Here is a 17997-nt window from a genome sequence, read left to right as displayed (position 1 = left end):
AAGGAAGTTTATAAACAGAATATGCGACCCTTCTCATCTGATAACTAACTTTGGACAGAAACTGCTTCACAACGTTCCCATAGTGTTCTGGTGTTCCTCCCTATTGAAAAAACTCTGTAAAAAGTACCTTCTTCCATAAGCAAGGATGAAAAAAACTGTTTATTTAACAAATCCAAGTAGCCCTAAGCATTTAAGGTTCCGTTGATGGAAAATTGACTAACCAATCGTGTTCCACACAGCACGCCACACCATTAACTTACCAACACTAACCATTCAGCTTTGATCTGTCGAAAATGGGTTGTCAGATAAAAAGCATCCAATATTCTGTTTATGAACTTCCTTCTGAACATAAACATTAGCCTTGTCACTGTGAAGGACTTTTAATTCAATGGAAGCGTCACACTGTAAATTGTTCGCGACAACCATTCATAATGCGCAGCTGTTCATGGATGTATCCGATTAAAATCGTGTGCAATGGCATGCGAACTTCTCTCCCTAGACGTCACTTTGATCTCGATGCATTACCGATGCGCTAAACAAATTTTAAGGCATTTTTCTAACACCTCGAAAAGGAGCAAATTGGTACAAGAATTCAGTCATAACTTTTTACTGGGTAAAGATACGTCGAAAAAACCTTCACCATTGCATTTCTCGTGAAATTCTAGCCCATTTTGATACGTCGGAAGGCCCCCGTTCCCCATTTAAAATTCTGAAGTTGAATTCAAGATGGCGGACATCAAGATGGCTGCCGACCGTGTGGGTGGCGTCAATGTGGTTCCCCCTTGGCCAGGCAATGATTGGTCATCGCCATTTTCACATTCCATGCCGCAGTGGCCTTGTACTGAGGGTGTTAAGTGACTTATTGAGCCACCCTGTATTATTCTGCAAACTATAAACTGCTCTACCAAAAATGATGACACAATTACCCACTAAATTCGGTGATAACGAATATGACCGTGGATGAAAACTGATCAGGTTTTATTGGTAAGGTCTAAACCGGTTTATTTCTACTGCATTTTATATTACCACTATTCACATTCAAAACAAACTTCTAGACAGCTATTCCAATTTATTCTAGTAATATTCTATAACACTGTTACATACATAGATCACAAATGTACATATGAGTACCCACAATTGGATTCAACCAATTTGTGAGGCAACCTGTGGAATCCGAACCACTATAATCCTTCCTTCATTAAAAGACGTAGAAATTACCTCCAAGCCACCGAGAGGCCCTCGAGAATAATTTCCAATAATCTAAACTGTGAAGATAATCATTATCGAAGCAAATGTGTTGTCTGTCTGTATGATATCTTAGATTAATTGTTAGTGATCGCGGTACAGTACAGTACATATGGTTTCTTTAGGAATTTGCACGATAAATACATTATTAGTATTTTAAAATTTGGTGTGAATAGTAGAAACGTGTCATGAAAAAATGGAACTAATTTGACGTTAAACCAGGACAACTCGAATAATGGAGAAAGAGTTGGAAATAAGCTTCTTTGATTCAAAGATTTTTTTCTAGTCAGGTCCAGACATGTGGTGAAAAATCTCAAATAAACACTTGCTACAGTCTGGAGGGGAGGATGTAGACGCCTTAAAATGATTACATTCAAGAAAGGTGAACGATAAACAAGCCCAGATAAACGCCAAATAATAATAATAAAAAATTCTGTCATCGATACTCCTAGTATGGAATTTATATGAGTGACCAATGCATGAAATAGCTACTTATATTATGAACATGTTTCATTCAGTAAAATTTCATTTTTTGAAGCATATGCATTTCATCCTCCCTCTTGTGCCACCATTTTTGTGGTAAAAATATCTATGTGACGCGCCAACTTCAATAATACATTTAAGAAAAAACTATAAAAGAAGTAATTACGTTTTGCACTTTGTATTCAAAATAAATTTTCGTACGGGAGATATAGCCAACGACGATTTTTAGCAACCAGTCATGTACTAGGAATTGTTGTTATCATCAGGGGGAGAAAAATTACACCGGTCGCCATGGTGTGTGAATTTCAAAATAAGCTCTATTTTTTTTAAAGTTTTTCGAGTTTCCTTACGGAAATTTTCATTACCTTTTTTTAATAACGAGTACTCTGTGTTTTTTTTAATATTTGTGTGTTTCCTGTACCATGTTTATCAATAAATCATAATAATAAACAGGCCATTATAAATTTTACACTGTTGCTAATCGAATTTTCAAATCTGCACCGATATGGTACAGTTTGCTATAGTATATTAGAATATATTGCATAGTTATTCATGCTCTTACCAGTTGAGCCTTCTTTAGAAGAATACTCTGGCGCAAGAATTAATTACCTTTAATCCCATCCTGTTTTAATTAATAAATTAAATTATTTTCCTGTAGTTTACGGTTATTACAAGCATAAGAAAACAGTTTTTATTTGTGACGTTTCAGGAGAACACACGCTCCTTTCATCAGACATTTATTTTCATTTTGACTAAAGATACAGTTATAACAATGGTTAGTAATTTTTAAACAAAAAGAATCTGTTATATAATGGATGTTGTCAATGTTACATTGTTGTAATATAGCAACTTAACTGTGAAAAAAAAATGAATTTGAATTGCCTGATGATATTTTGGATTCATAATTTAAATAAAAAAGAGAAACTGTTTTCTTATGCTTGTAATAACCGTAAACTACAGGGAAAAAAAAAAAAAAAAAACCTATAAATTAAATGTTTTAAGATCACATTTCATAGCTTACCTTAGTCAGATTCATGGCTTTCTTAGGCTGTATTTAAAAAAAAATGCTGGATCCTGAGAAAAAGGGGCTGGCGCCTGAATAACTTTGTTTTTCTACCTCTGATTATTATTATTATTATTATTATTAAAGATATTATTATTATTATTATTATTAAATATATTATTATTATTATTAAAGAAAGTTCGAACAATGGAGGATGGGTTTTTCCGCCAATCAATTCCTTCTCTTACGCAAGTCGGTGAAATAAGAACATTTGACGTAAAAACTTGAATCATGACTCTCGAAAATAAATTTCAATATTTACTCACATATTTTTCTCTAGATGACTCATGTAATACATGTTGTAGGATGTCCTCCCTTGACGTTGATCATTATTCAGCATTCGACCTGGAATAAATTAAAAATTAGTATCAAAAACATATTAAGAGTACTTGAAAATAAAATCCCTAGAAAAATATTTGGATCTAAAAGAGATGAGGAGACATGTGAATTGAGAAGATTACATAATTTATAACTGCATAATTTGCATTCATGTCCGTATATTATTAGAATAATTAAATCAAGAAGACTTAGGTGGGGAGGCCATGTGGCACAAATGGGAGGAAATAAGAGTTTACAGGATTCTTGTTGGGAAATCTGATGGTAAGAGACCTGTATGAAGGCCAAGACGGAGGTTAACGTTGAGATCGACCTAAAGGAAATCCTTAAGGATGGAAAAGATTGGATTGATTTTGCCTACGATAGGAACAGATGAATCACCAAAGTATGTACACTCTTAGATATTTTCACATACATTGTTTAATAGTATGCAACATGTGGACTCGGAAGATTTGTGGAGAAGTGTGGACTTTTGTTTTCAGAACATGTTTGCTTTTGCAGGTGGGAGACAATTTTGTATTTTCACCCGATCAGTCCATAATTCTTAATTCGTCGTGTGAGGACCAGATGGACGTAACTCAAAATTTATCAAATATACAGAAGAGAGGAAATAATGTATTCTTAGAAATATGCCGGACACTTAAAAAGAGCCAGTCAATTGGAGATACGTGACTTCACCTCACTGCTATGGATTAGAAGTGGAGATATGTCGAAGGAGTTTATTTAAACAAAACTGAACACCACATTTTTGGTTACTTTCCTCTGGTTTTCATGCGACCAATTGTGGACAAGTAACTTGAGTACGCACCGTTACATGGCCTGATACCAGATGTGCCCACAAGGGGGATACAAGACGCACCTGCGCCATGGGGATTTTTGAGGCGGACAAAATTTGGAGCGAAATTACAATACCGGAAGTATCTTCAATTGCTTTCAAATTCAGCATACTCACTAATTTTGGCCTCGTAATCACGAATCTGCAGTTAAAATTTGGCGGTCACGTCTAGAAATTGCAAAATAAGTCGAAAAAAGTGGGTCACACCCTTGATTTATGAAGAAAACAACTATTGTTTGCAATGATTAGCGTTTCAAAACTATGTTTACGATGACCCTTAATTTTAACTATGCTTGCCTAACCTAACCTAACCTTACCGTGAATGGTTCGTGGGGCAAACATGTTTTCCACCTTTACGCAAGACGCCATTTTCTCACATGCAAATCAACGCTCCATGCAACGAGTCTCACTTATTGCACAACACGTGAGCGACGTTGTGGTATGACTACGTCAGAACACAAGGTAGCAAGACCGTTGTGCGGAAAGGAAGACGTCTTCATATCAGAAAACATGGTTTCCATGTTAGTGTATGGAGAATCATAGCGGTAATTGACAACGTTATTTTGCAATTTCTAGACGTGGCCGCCAATTCTTAACTGCAGATTCGTGATTACGAGGCCAAAATTAGTGAGTGTGTCGAATTTTAAAGCAAATAGAGATACTTCCGGTATTGTACATTCATACCCAACATTTTATCGTTTAGCTACTAATTCTATATATATTCATACAAAAAGGGGGGGGGGGGGTAGTTTCGTTTGATTGACTTGTTACTGAGTTTTAGTTATGGTTATTATGTACCGTTTTTCTACCTACCTGTGGGTGATCGCGGACATGGTTGAAATGAAACACCTCTTATGCCTTTAGAATCGGTTTGGAAGGGGAAAGTTAGTCAAGCAGACAAACTGTTAAGAATTAGGTTCAGTGCACTAACAATGGCAGTGAGCCTGAGCAGTTTTGTACATTTTATGTTAGCAAACATGAAAGTGAGCCGTGCTTTTTGTTTCTTTAGTTTTCTAATTTAAACTGCATTACAGGTTACAAATGTCATGCGCCTTTCGATTGTTGCCATGTCGGCCGTGGTATAATTCCGAGTCGGCTAGTAACTTCCGACATGCGGACTTCAGTTTTAAACATGATTTCAGGCACGATTTGTTTCACTTTTATGTGTTCCTGTAATTCGACTTACTGGATAATTCTAAAATACTGTCAATTTTCGTTGTCTAAAGCTTACGTATTTCGAAAATTTATTAAAAAAAAAAATGAAATCAAATTGTCGACATTCAAACAAACATCAATTACTGGGTGTTTATCCAAACTATATTTGTGTGTGTGTGTGTGTGTGTGTGAACATTTCGTGAGGGGGGGGGTTGAAGAACGACTTTGGGGGGCCCCTGCCTGATACAACATCATGAAAAGCGCTGAACCGTTACTGAAAGATGTAATTTACGTGTTTCCATTTTAAAGTGACTGTCCATTCTGGGCACAACAGGGGAGACGTTGTTTCTGATTAATTCGCGTATTTTACGCCTTTTCCTATTCTAAGAAATGTACCTTGCTTTCCTACCTCTCCAGTCTAGTTGAGAAGATGGGAATCAATGATAAGATGAAACTGCTGAAGGGACACTCCATACTCAGTCCAAGACTCGAACAGAACGCTTCGGTGGCGAGAACAACGCTCCCAAAAAGTTAAGTTCACTTTATGCACAGATAGGCTAATCGGGGTTGGATCTACAGTGTCAAGTGGAATCCGAACCACTGTAGACGTGCCTGTACTCGGGACCGAACTCAAGGACCCCTTGAATACAAGACGACACCCAACGTTACATACACGACACATTGGAGAGTCAAGCCCTTGCAGCAAAAGACCATGGGTGTCCGAGACTGTAGGAGAAAAAGTATCGTAACTATGGAATCAATAAAACTCACATTCAAATATAATTTATATTCCTTTTGGTAAGACCGGGTGGTCACTGTTGGACCATGATATAATTCAAGTGTAATTCCCAGTTTTCAAGGCAATCTATCACAAAATTCAAGGATACAAGGAGACGTTTTTTCTATTTCAACCAAACGTATTACCGTCTCTAACCACCCACACACATACACACACAAATAATTAACAATATAATTTATATTTAAAATATTTAAATTAAGTTGCGGAGTTTACATATGCCATTTCGCATACTCACACTCATAATACTCGTACATCTACAAACACAAGCCACATGTTACGGGAAAATTTTAAATTGTCCGAGAAGAATTTCAAAATAAAATTGATCTAATCAACTTCAAGATATCTTGCAATAATCTTCCGTCTGCCAGGACACTAGCAAATTTAAACGGATTGAGAGAAATGTTTCATTTTCCACGCAGCTTTCTTTCCCTTTCTCGATAAAAGAAAACTAAACTGTGAAAAACTTGCCTCAGGGCATTTATAAATATGCATAAATTCAATGGAATTAATAAAAGTTGCAACTTTCCACGAAAAATTCACGCAGAATTCCCGAAGGCAATAATGCACGCACGAGGTGTTCCTTTTTCTTCCTTTTCAGGTTAAGGTGTACATTGTAACAAATTCAGTAATGACAATTTTCCCTAGACTACACAAGGTTCGCTCACTCCAATTACGAAAATAGGGAGAAACGCGTTCATATTGTGTCCTCCGTTCCGTGACTAGAAACAAGGCTCGCCTATTAATCATACCTCAATGAAGGTGGTCTCGGAAAGAATCACGGGAATGTTTACATTTATCTTTTCTGTCCCCTCCCGACACAGGTCAACTCCAATAGCCTGCTTATCTCCGGCAAGAATCTCAGCTTTCTTTGGCCTCTGCCATCCATCTTAAGTCCCCTCCCCGCTTCCCCTGCATTCGGAGATACTTCCAGCCTTTCCGAACCGAATTCCTTCGGAGAAAATTATGCGAGCAAACGAGTACCAAAATTTTGCGCACGCAGCAATGATGAGACGGACGCGGTGCGTGGCGACGGCACCGCCTGGCACATCCGAAAAGTCGATAGGCGTTCGCCTGCACGAGGAAGTCCCACGCCCTGCGACTCCAAGCAGCTGGCAGTCTCGGATTAAAGTTTTCCCAAGTCGCGCCTTCCAATTTGAGTCCCGGAATGAATGAGTTGCTAAGGAATGACAAGGGAGACGGAACGAGAAAGAATAAAAAAGGATTATCGAAATGCTAATCTACAATCATATTTTTCAAAACTACTGCTTTACTTTTTTCGTATTACTTACAACTTGCTGCATATTAAAATGGTTAACGCTCCTCCCTCTGGTACTCAGAGCTGAGGTACTTTATAGCCCATTTGCATAAGATACAAGGGTTGGGGCATAAGTCATGGCAACCATTACACAAATTGCTTTTTACTTACCCCTGACTAGAATCACGATCTAGACCAGCGTTTCCCAACCGTCGGACAGCTGCCAGTACCGGGCCGCGAGAGGTTCTCAACTTTACGACTTGCAGTCCAAGCTGACAATCACCTGGAAACGTGTATTTTCGTTGGGGCTCACCAGAGATAGAAGGAAATCCTTCGGCGCCAGTGCTGATGAGAAATCAAAGCGTCTCTCTCACCCGTACAGGATCCAAATCAGAATTTGAACGCTTGGGCTTTTCTTGAGTTAAGAGCCAGAAGGGTGAAGCTACTTGCAGCCCAGAACAGCAATTAACAAATATAAAGTGGAAATATTCTGATTAATTGTAATCTTCCGGTGTCCGAAATGGAACACGCCGAAGAAAATAATTACCTACCAAATTAACTTACTGATTGAGCAGAGGAAAGTAAAAGATTCCATTAGACCCGGTAGTTATCAACAAATTTAAAGCAAATGTTATATTTGTCAACATGCCTAGACACAATTTATACTAAGACGTAAGACATACTAAGCCTTGCTCGAGATAATAGATGTAAGTAGGGTCAATTTCTTTCTTTCTCTCTCTCTCCTTCTTTCTTCCCTAAAAAAAAGGGGCTTTTCTCTCTTTCTATCTCTTTTCTTTCTCTGTGAAGAGAAAGAAAAAAGGAAAAGAGAAAGGAGAGAAGAGATGGGGATAGATGAGAAAGGGGAGAGAAGAGATGGGAAGAGGGAAAGAAGAAAAAGGAAAGAAGATAAGGAAACAAAGGAAAGAATGGAAGAAAGTAGGAATGACTCTCTCTTTCTCTTCCTTGTCCTCTCTCTCTCTCTCTCCTTATTACTTCCTCTCTCTCTCTTTCCCTTTGGTTTTCTCTCTTTCATTCTTTCATTCGTTCTATTTTTTATCTTTTCTCTCTTCCTTTCTTTACTTCTTTCTTCCCTTCATTCCTTCTTTCTCTCTTAAAAAGAGTGAGAGAGTGTGTGTGTGTAGAGAAAAAGGGAGAGAGAGAGAAGAGGAAGAAAGAACGTTCTCTCTCTCCCCCTCTCTCGCTTTCCTTCTTTCTCTCTCTCTCTCTCTCTCTCCTTTTCCTTCTTTCTTTCTATATATATAGAGAGACTTCTTTCTTTCTGTCATTCCTTCTCTCATCCTTTCCTTCTTTCTTTATCCTTCTTTATCTTTTTCCCTCTCTTCTTCTTTCATTCTTTCTATCCTTCGATCGGGGAAGTAGGAGAGAGGAAAAGAAAGAGAAGAGAAACGGAGAGAGAATGAGAAAGATATGGAAAGAAAGGAGAAAGAGGGAGAGGGAGAGAGAGAAAGAAAGGAGAAAAGAAGTAGAAAAGGAAAAATGAAAGAAATAAGTTAGAAGGAACTTAAGAAAGAACGAAAGAACTAAGGAAAAGAAAGAAAGAACCCCTCTCTCTCTCTCTCTCTCGAACGGGAAGCGAACGCAGAACCTTCGGTGCGTGAAACTCATATGCTATCACGAGGCCACCAGGGACACTTGGACATCCTACAATACCTTCGCCTTATGAGACGCACTTTGAAATATTCGAGACTTTCAAGTGCTTTTTCTCGGAAATGTTTGGCTAGTGCGCGCTAGTACCTTGGCATATAAATATCTATAGGGTGCCTACCACTACACGAAGTCCCGTCCCAAACCCAGTTTCCCAGGCAGTGCCCTATCCTTGCAAGACACTATGATTATGTCATATTTTTTTATTAATATTAAATTTCACGGGTACATATTAACGTACAACGTTAAAAAAAAACACAAAGCTGAAATTGTTGAAGTTTAAGAGAACGAATTTACCAGGCCGCAGAGGCTCAGGAAGGTTTAAAACCACTGATCTAGACCAAGTTTCGGATAAGTATCTTTATTCTGACTGCCCTCTATACAACGCCTACTCGTGCTCCTCCTACACCACATTTTTTGTTCCCAATAAATGTGCGTCAAGTTTTCACTCTTGGAGCACGAACAGAAAGACCAGTGGCCCTTTCTTGTAACCAAACACTTTATTCGTGGCAACTGAAACAGAAATCAAGGTAAGGGAGCCTAAACTGAAGTGAAAAGGTTGAGCCACACCACAGGCGTCGACTCTGAGGGGGCAAGGGGCTCTCCCACAATAATATCAAGGGGGCGACTAACTTTTTGCTCAACCACACGATCACTCTCAGTACGAATTACATTTCAAATGGGAAACGAGAAAATTGAAGTATAATCACAAACTGTATGAGAACTTCACTCGGTTTACATCGACAGATCATTTACATAAAGCTTACAAATAAGACTTACAAGCTCCTCTTTCACAGACAACAAATACAAAAAGCATATATTGATGGTTTAGCCAGAGATTCCGATCTGGAAAAAAGGGAGAGGGATACGAACGATTTTAGATGATGTAAAGGCAAATCTAGCACCAAATTAGGCATTGCGAACACTTTTATTGGGGCATGTCACAAAAATTGGTTTGTTAATTGGGGTGGATAAATCTTTTACTTCTACTGTGATCTTAATTTATTTCTGTCTCATTAGACATTAAATTTACAAAATTTGCTTTACTCTCAGACTTCACTGTGAATTTAACTTATACTCCCTCTGTCCCATAATTATAGTCCGGTATGCCAAAATGGTAGTACAGAAATGACAGACGAAGAGGCAGATGGAAAGCACAATTTATACTGACCCTTGAGTAATAAAGTTGTATGACTCATTCCCGTGTTTCATGTTCTTCTTCTGTATACACCAATGTCACAGTTTGAATATCGGACAATTATTATGACACAACAAACAAAAATGTACCGGACAATAGTTATGGGACAGAGGGAGTAACTTGAAAGTTCTTGCACTTTTCATTTCAATTAATCAACCGAGTTCAGACTAAAACGAAATACGACATTTAAGCTTCTTATACTCCACCAAAAGAGGAGTAGCTGAACCAACCGTGAGTCAAGTATAAGGAATTGTGTAGTGCATTAATGCATGACGTCTAATTTTCGCTTCTTGCACATTTCTGATGTTTCTCCCTTTTTCGTAATTATCGGCTCCAAAATTCCCCGTTCCTGGAAAAATTCCCTGCTGGGAACATCACTGGAAGTAGGTGCCATTGTGCCACACATTTCACGGGATTGTTCAAGAACTGTCGTCCGGATCACAACTATAGTACGGCTCACGTGCTAGACTGCAAATCGTCACCGGGAAAGGCGAAAGTAGTTCTTGTTTATTTTTTCCAGGAATCGGTCTAGGCCTGGGCCTGTTGTGAAGCAGGCTCTAGAGCAGGGATTCCCAAACTTTTTCGTTTCACGGCGTCCTTAGTGTTTCCGCACTTTTCCTCGGCGCCCAAGTCAGAATGCAGGTCTATTTAACACTTACAACTCTCACTGAGAGTGGTTACGTTGCTTGCCTTGAGTTAAAAAATAAACACATATTTCAAATTCAGAAACATTTTATGTGCAAAAAGTACTAAATAAGTACCTACATATTTGGAATAAGTGTAATTTCAGTGAAAATATTGGAACATTTCGCGGCGCCCCTGTAATCCAGCCACGACGCTCCAGAGCGACCCCGTGTACACTTTGGGAACCACTGCTCTAGAGTGAATGATGATGTATTTATTTTTATTACTAAATTTCTGTCGGCCTCTCTATTTCATTCCCTAATTTTCACTCACTGAAGTCACTAAACCATAACATATAGTTATCTACTAACCCTAACCAATCTTCATCACTAAGAACATATGTAAATATAATAAGTTTTTCTATAACCAGAACAAGCAAGGACCCTTTAATATGAATCAAAATTTATGTAATCACACATAAAAATGGTATAATGAAAAATGTAAAACGTCAAACAAATTAATCAATAAATCAGGGCAAAAAACGGAGAACCGTAATTCTGAGAAAATGACGTTCTGGTTTTTATTATTATTATTGTTAAACGGTACCAGGACATAACTGCATACCATTGAATGTAGGTGGGTGGGGGCGGGTCTCTTCAGGGGGTCCCCCCTCTTGAAAAGGTAAATTTAAATTCACCACAAACATTTTCTGGTGTATCATGACACTCACTGTACGAGGGGGTATCAAAAAGTTTTAATTATCCCCATGAAATAATTGAGACAGAAAGTTGAGTTTTATATCCTTTAATTGTGACTTCTCTAAATAGTCACCATGCAGAGTTACACATTTCTCCCAGCGTTTTTTGATCTGTCGAAGACCATCATTGCAGAACTCTGCAGATTGCGTGGCAAACCAGCGCTCCACCTCCAATATGACATCGTTAGTGTTGTCAAAATGGCGACCCCGAAGTGGATTCTTCATACGTGGAAAAAGGAAAAAGTCACTTGGTGCTAGATCTGGAGAATAGGGCGGGTGCGGTAATAATTCATAGCCACAACGGTGAGCTTCAAGAACCGCTGCTTGCGATGAATGAGCGGGTGCATTGTCCGCAAGGAGACGGATCCCTTTGGAGAGCATGCCGCGACGTTTTTCCTTCACAGCATCTCGTAACTTCCTCAGAAGTGAGCAGTAGTATGTCCCAGTGATAGTTTCTCCCTTCCGAAGGTAGTCTGTAAGGATGACCCTATGACAATCCCAAAACACTGAGAGCATGACCTTCCCAGCAGACTTTTGCACCTTTGCTTTTTTGGGGGGAGGGGACGAGGGGTGCTTCCATTGTTTGCTCATCTCTTTTGTCTCAGGATCATATAGGTAGATCCAACATTCATCCATAGTTATCATACGGGCAAAAAAATCTTCCTAGTTTTGTTCCAAAATGTTCAACATCTGACTCGACATGTCACGCCGTGTTTGTCTCTGAAGAGGACTGAGCAAACGCGGAACCCAGCGGGCCGACACCTTAGACATATGCAATTCCTTATGAATAATATTCCAAACACTACCATAACTAAGTCCACTTTGTCGCATGATGTTTTGGATAGTTATGCGTCGATCTTCCAGTATCAGATCCTCGATTTTCTTCACTGTGGCGGCGTCATCCGTGGATGATGGGCGTCCAGATCTAGGTTCATCTGTAACAGACATGTGACCTGTTTGGAAATGTCTCTTCCACCTCACAATAGTGTCATAGGATGGGCAATCACCACCATACACAACTTCCATTTCTTCATGAATTTGGCGGGCGTTGTGACCCTTCAAATGCAGAAACTTAATAACGCTGCGAGCTTCCATCTTATCCATTTTGCACTTTACTGACAACTAGCGCCACCTATAAAGAACAGAAATAACACACATTGATAATTTTCACTACAGAACACATAGAAGGTCTAATGACTACAGAAGAAAAGTTTCATCGAAATCACTCAATAAATTCTGGGGGATAATTAAAACTTTTTGATATCCCCTCGTGTTTATTTATAAAGAAGTATTGTCAGTATTTCGAGATTGAACGGTCACAAATTATCGAAATTTTGTCTGACGAGGTCCTAATGTCTCCATGAATTTCTTATGTTATTATTTCCAGATGGAGAAATTGTATATAGACCGCTAAGGATCGCACATGGCTCTTCCGTGCTCCAGAAGAGCGTGGCATCTTCGCTTCCGATCCGAGCGGGATCAAGAAATCGAACATAAGCTCATCGCATGTGTGGCTCAAGTCTAGAGAGATGACGTTTGGAGAAGTTCCAATCTCAATTCACTAACGCCTGAAATGCCATACACCTGCGAAGCAAAAACGCTCGCCGTGTTGCATATACTTAAGGATACGCCACGCAGGAGGATCTGACAAAGGTTGAGGAAATGATGTTTGTGAGCGAGTGGAAAGTTTTCGAATAAAAATACATCGCTCAAGACCTCAAATCCGAAACCTCCAAGTAATAAAAATTAAAGCACATGAAATATATCTGTCGATACAAGAGGAAGACAGCAAGTTACGTTGGGTAATTGATTGATTGATTGATTTTTTTTTAGTTTGGGCACATCAGAACATACGCTATTTTTACGAGGGGCTAAGCCCCTTAACTTAAACAAAATTGAGGACAAGCCCCTAACAAAATTAAAATACTAAAATTCCCATACTGAGTTTCTAAAACTAATTCATTAATTCAACTATACTGTCTCTGAAGACTAAAATCTTCTTACCAAGGTCAGAAGCTGAGATTGTGAAGAAAGGAGCACTTAGCACACAAACGGACAAATTACACAGAACAACACACAACTCTACAGAGGATCTTCCTGGCCGTTGGTCCAAACGCCAGATCCCCGTTGGCCTGCAACGCCACTTTTTGCTAATTTTGGCCCCGCACTATGCTCAACCTTATCTACAGAGGAAAATATACTGTCTTCCCCCCCCCCCCTCCGTTTTGGCACCTATCCCACCGGTTTTGGAACCCAATCGCCACCACTGACTACGGGGAGGTGAGGTTGACATTTGGGTGCCTTATCAAAAGGTCACCCCTTACACCTACAATCGTTTGAATGATTGAATTGTTTCACAGATACACTAATTGGGGCTGGACCTATAGTTTAAAGTGCGATCCGAACCACTGTGCCTCCACCCCCAATCGATGTTCTAAAGAATACAATAATTTATAAATAAACACATTATAGAAGATAACTGATGGAAAAAGAGAACAGGCTCGGAAGAACATGGAAATATCTGTTTAGTTGGTGGTAAAAAAAAAAATTGGTTTTCTACAATTCAAATCCTCCAATTTTGAACTATAAATGCACATAGAATAGTAAGCCTTTAATCCACTTTCTATCCTCACAAGACACATTGGCATGAAAATCGTAAACTTTGATTACGTAAGTTCCATTTTCGAAATCCCTCATAAAAATTTACTTCACAAAATGTCCAAAACTCAATGTTATAATATTGTGGGTTGATTGAACTGATCCAAGGGAAAATCCTGACGTGATGGGAAGAAATTTATGTCACATCCGTCAACAGCATCCAAAATGCTTCCAGAAACACCTATTGGTTTGTAAACAACAGAAATTTCCCTTGTTTAAATTTATTATATTGCGTTCGGTAATATATGTAATGTAATGGAGAATATGAGATTTTTGATTGTGAAATTGTGAAAAACCCTGACATGATGGGAAAAAATGGATGTAATTTCGTGATCAGCATTCAAAATACTTACAGAATCACCTATTGATTTGAAATCATCCGAATAATTTTCCTCAAAATGCAGGGCTATGTACTGCTGAGTAATATAGGATTGCTGATTTTAATTGTACTCAATCACTATCAGTAGAGCCCGGAAGTTTGGCAAAATGCCTCTTTTTTTTTACTGCATATATTGATAAAAATTTTCCGGATATACGTTTATTATGTTGTTTCGAATGTTTTAGAAGCCTTTTCATTTTGCCTATTTTGCCTATTTGGGACCCCACTGCCTATTTTTAATTATAATGCCTTTTTCTGCCTTTTTCAATGAAATTTGACCATTTTTTTTAAAAAAAAATGTTGGCATTTATTTTTCTTCCGTTTATTACGTGAATAATTTTCGCCTTATTTAAGTAATAATGAACTCATGCATGTTTCAACATTGCTGAAGGAGAAAAGTGTGAGAAAAAAGTATTTCATGCTGAGTTAGGATATAGCCTTTCGGTTAACATTTCCTTGTGCATGATTGACTGCTGAAGTGGAGAGGTTGATTTCGAACACAAAGAAGATATTTCTGAAATGTCCCTCTCGAACCCGAAAATTTCAGGAAGTTACGCCTGAGCTTAGTTTTCCTCCACAATCAGTCTTGACAAGATGGGGAACCTGGATATCAGCAGCTATATATTATGCTAACAACCTTGAAAAAATTAGTGAGGTGATCGATGCTCATCCAGAAAATGAAGCGGCTTCAATTCGTGAATTGAAAAACTCCTGTGCTATTCAGAACTGAAGAATGAACTGTCGTTAATTTTTGCACATTATGGTGCATTGCCAGAGACAATTACAAAGCTAGAAAAAAGAGGTGAGACTCTTCTAGCATCCATGAAAATCTTCGAGGAATCTATGCAGCAGATGATGGAAGTGCCAGGAGAAAAGGGGTCAGCTGTTGCGGAAAAGTGCAAACGGGTAGTGAGTGCAAATAAGGACTTGAAACAATTGAAAACAATTTGTGATATTCTAAAAGGTGAAAATGCTGTTACCAAAATGAGTCCAGCTACATTAGCTTGTTTTCCGTATCCTCCAATAACTTCTGTCGAAGTAGAAAGATTATTTTCTATTATGAGAAATATTCTCTCTGACAGACGACTATCAATGAATGTTGAGAACTTAAAAAAACACCTTGTAGTTATGTGCAATCAAGACTGAGAAAATTGAAATGCTCTTCCCAATGTAGATTTTAACATGTTGCCAGAAATTATATATAAAAGTAATCGACTTCCAAATGTGCCATTTTTTCGGTTTATTTTGCCTTTTTTTCATTTTTAGTGCCTATTTTCCACATTATAAATGGCTTTTTGCCTGCCTATTTTAACGAAAATAAATGCCTGAACTTCCGGGCTCTAGTTATCAGATTAGTTCTGCCTAACGTACGACCTTCAAAATGGCAGCTTATTGTTCCAGGAAGCAGGTTCCATGAGGCAAAAAAACATGCAACTTTGTTTTTCCTACCCTTGACTCATTCTTCGTGCTCGCAGATACCGCCATAATTGACTACAAGCGGTACTACCATCGGAGCAAGAACATTTCTGAGCCGAGTCCCAGCTAGTACGCACCAATGGAAGCAATCAATGCTCGGGCGGGAGGAGGGGGGGAACAATGGGTCACGCTAGTCACCAACAGACAGAGAGTCGCCTTGAAGCAACCAAGAAAATGAAAATAAAAAAGGGGGCTTAGGTTAATAACACATTCAAACAAGATCAAAAGGGGACACGTGGCGAGACTCGATTTAGAAGACCCGAGCTGTCGTGCTCGGAAACAATAGATTCGGTCGCAAATGACTCCATGCAGCCAACTTCCAATGGTTCCTCTGCTTTATGACCATCAACCGTATATTTTTATTGATATCCCCCGCATTTGGGCGTACGGCATGCACGGGCCATCTTCTCGAAGGCCGTTTAGAAAAAGTTCCGAACAAGATTCTTTATTGTAAATTATTGTTTCCTCCTTCTTATGTCCTTGAAGCTACGACCAGTGACGTGTCCGGCAATTTCGTTGGCGCGTTTATGGCCACAATGGGGGCCGATTATGGCTAGTTCCTGTCATTAACACTTAACTACCATGGCATAAGTCACACTAATTCAATGTTTAGGTCATTCCTGACCCCATTAAAAAAACTTAACCCTATTTACTTCAAATTCAAAATGTATTTATTATAGAAGCGACCACAAACAAAAGAATCTTCGGCCATAAGTCTTCGCGCATCTTCCCCTCCATTCGTTCAGCTCAGCCAACGTTGCTCCATTCTACCCCTCCTCCTCGCGCGGTACTGCGAAGGTTTTGCTTATGGGCCCACTATATCCTTATTTTTACATTAATGGAATATACTCGTACCAATTCACATCTTGATTGATTGATCTGGTTTAATATTATTCATTGCTCCTGTGTCCCTTATGAGGATAAGCCATGATATAAAGAAGTTAATGAAGAGACACTAAAAAAGAACACCCATGCCAAGGCCAGGATTTGAACCCCAGACCCGTAGTTTCGTAGCGCGCTGTGCTAACCTCGGCAGTCATTCTTGTGCTGACAATCTACAGGGTGTTCCAGAAATAGGTGGCATAACTTCAGGAGTGTATTTCTTACATGTAAGAGTCCGGAAATGTTTTGGGTTCCAAGATATAGGCTGTCACAACACGTGCTCACTGGAATGTGTCTATCTTCCACAGGTGATTTCCTGTAACACAACCAGATATTTGACGAGTGGTACATGCTGAATGGGCGTTGTTGAGACCATGTACACCAATCAGGAACGAGCAAATATGCACTTCGTGTATGGTTTGGTAGACGACAATGTTGTAGAGGCCAGTCTTGGAAGATGTTCCAGTGAACATATGTCAACAAACGCACTACATGCATTACGGTGCTCCCGCACACTTTAGTCTTGTTGCCCGCAGATACCTGAATCGAAGGTATCCTGGTCGGTGGATCGGTAGAGGTGGACCAATTGCTTGGCCTCCACGCTCACCCGATTTAAACCCCTCGGATTTCAACTTGTGGGGCCATTTGAAATCACTGGTGTATTCGTTTGCACTGGCAGATGTGAATACTCTCCGCAATCGCATTGTAGCAGGTTGTGAGACAATACGGAACACGCCAGGCATTTGGGAGCGTATTCGAGTGGCCATGCGACGTCGATGTGTGGCCTGTATTGAGGCCAGGGGTGGTCATTTTGAACATCTCTTCTAGGGTACTGTGAAGAACTAAGTGCCATAGACCAAATGTGGAAGATAGACAAATTCCAGTGAGCACGTGTTGTGACAGCCTACCAAACATTTCCGGACCTATGTTCATATAAACTTTTTCCATTGTTTACATGTAAGGAACACGCTCCTGAAGTTATGCCACCTATTTCTGGGACACCCTGTATAATCGATTATTGGTTTAAGTAAGCTGTAAGAAATTGCAATCACTGTAAGCACTTACGAAAACAAAACTAAAGGAATAAGTCACAATATAATGTGAAGGAAACTGGAAACGATAACACAAAACAAAGTTACGTAAATACAATGGTGGGATCTTTAATGACCCCAGACAACTGTTACAAG

At 39.2% G+C, this 17997-nt stretch overlaps 2 protein-coding genes across 2 annotated transcripts in view; both read right to left on the bottom strand.

Moving 5' to 3' along the window:
• Positions 1-17997, bottom strand: part of Root (ciliary rootlet coiled-coil, rootletin) — a 345133-nt gene that overhangs the window by 203848 nt on the left and 123288 nt on the right. Inside the window, exon 3 of the mRNA XM_083141556.1 lies at positions 3058-3136. The gene's annotated coding sequence lies outside the window, so the exon portion shown is untranslated. The remainder of the gene's footprint in view (positions 1-3057; positions 3137-17997) is intronic.
• LOC146003498 (protein GVQW3-like) lies at positions 12079-12519 on the bottom strand. Its single transcript, XM_083141787.1, has one exon. The coding sequence runs from the start codon at positions 12517-12519 to the stop codon at positions 12079-12081; it is 441 nt and encodes a 146-aa protein (XP_082997913.1).

Source organism: Lepisma saccharinum, chromosome 20 (genome assembly GCF_977018435.1).
Source record: "Lepisma saccharinum chromosome 20, izLepSacc3.1, whole genome shotgun sequence".
NCBI lineage: Eukaryota > Metazoa > Arthropoda > Insecta > Zygentoma > Lepismatidae > Lepisma > Lepisma saccharinum.
Note: the sequence above shows the minus strand (reverse complement) of the source record. Positions and strands in the feature narration are given on the sequence as shown.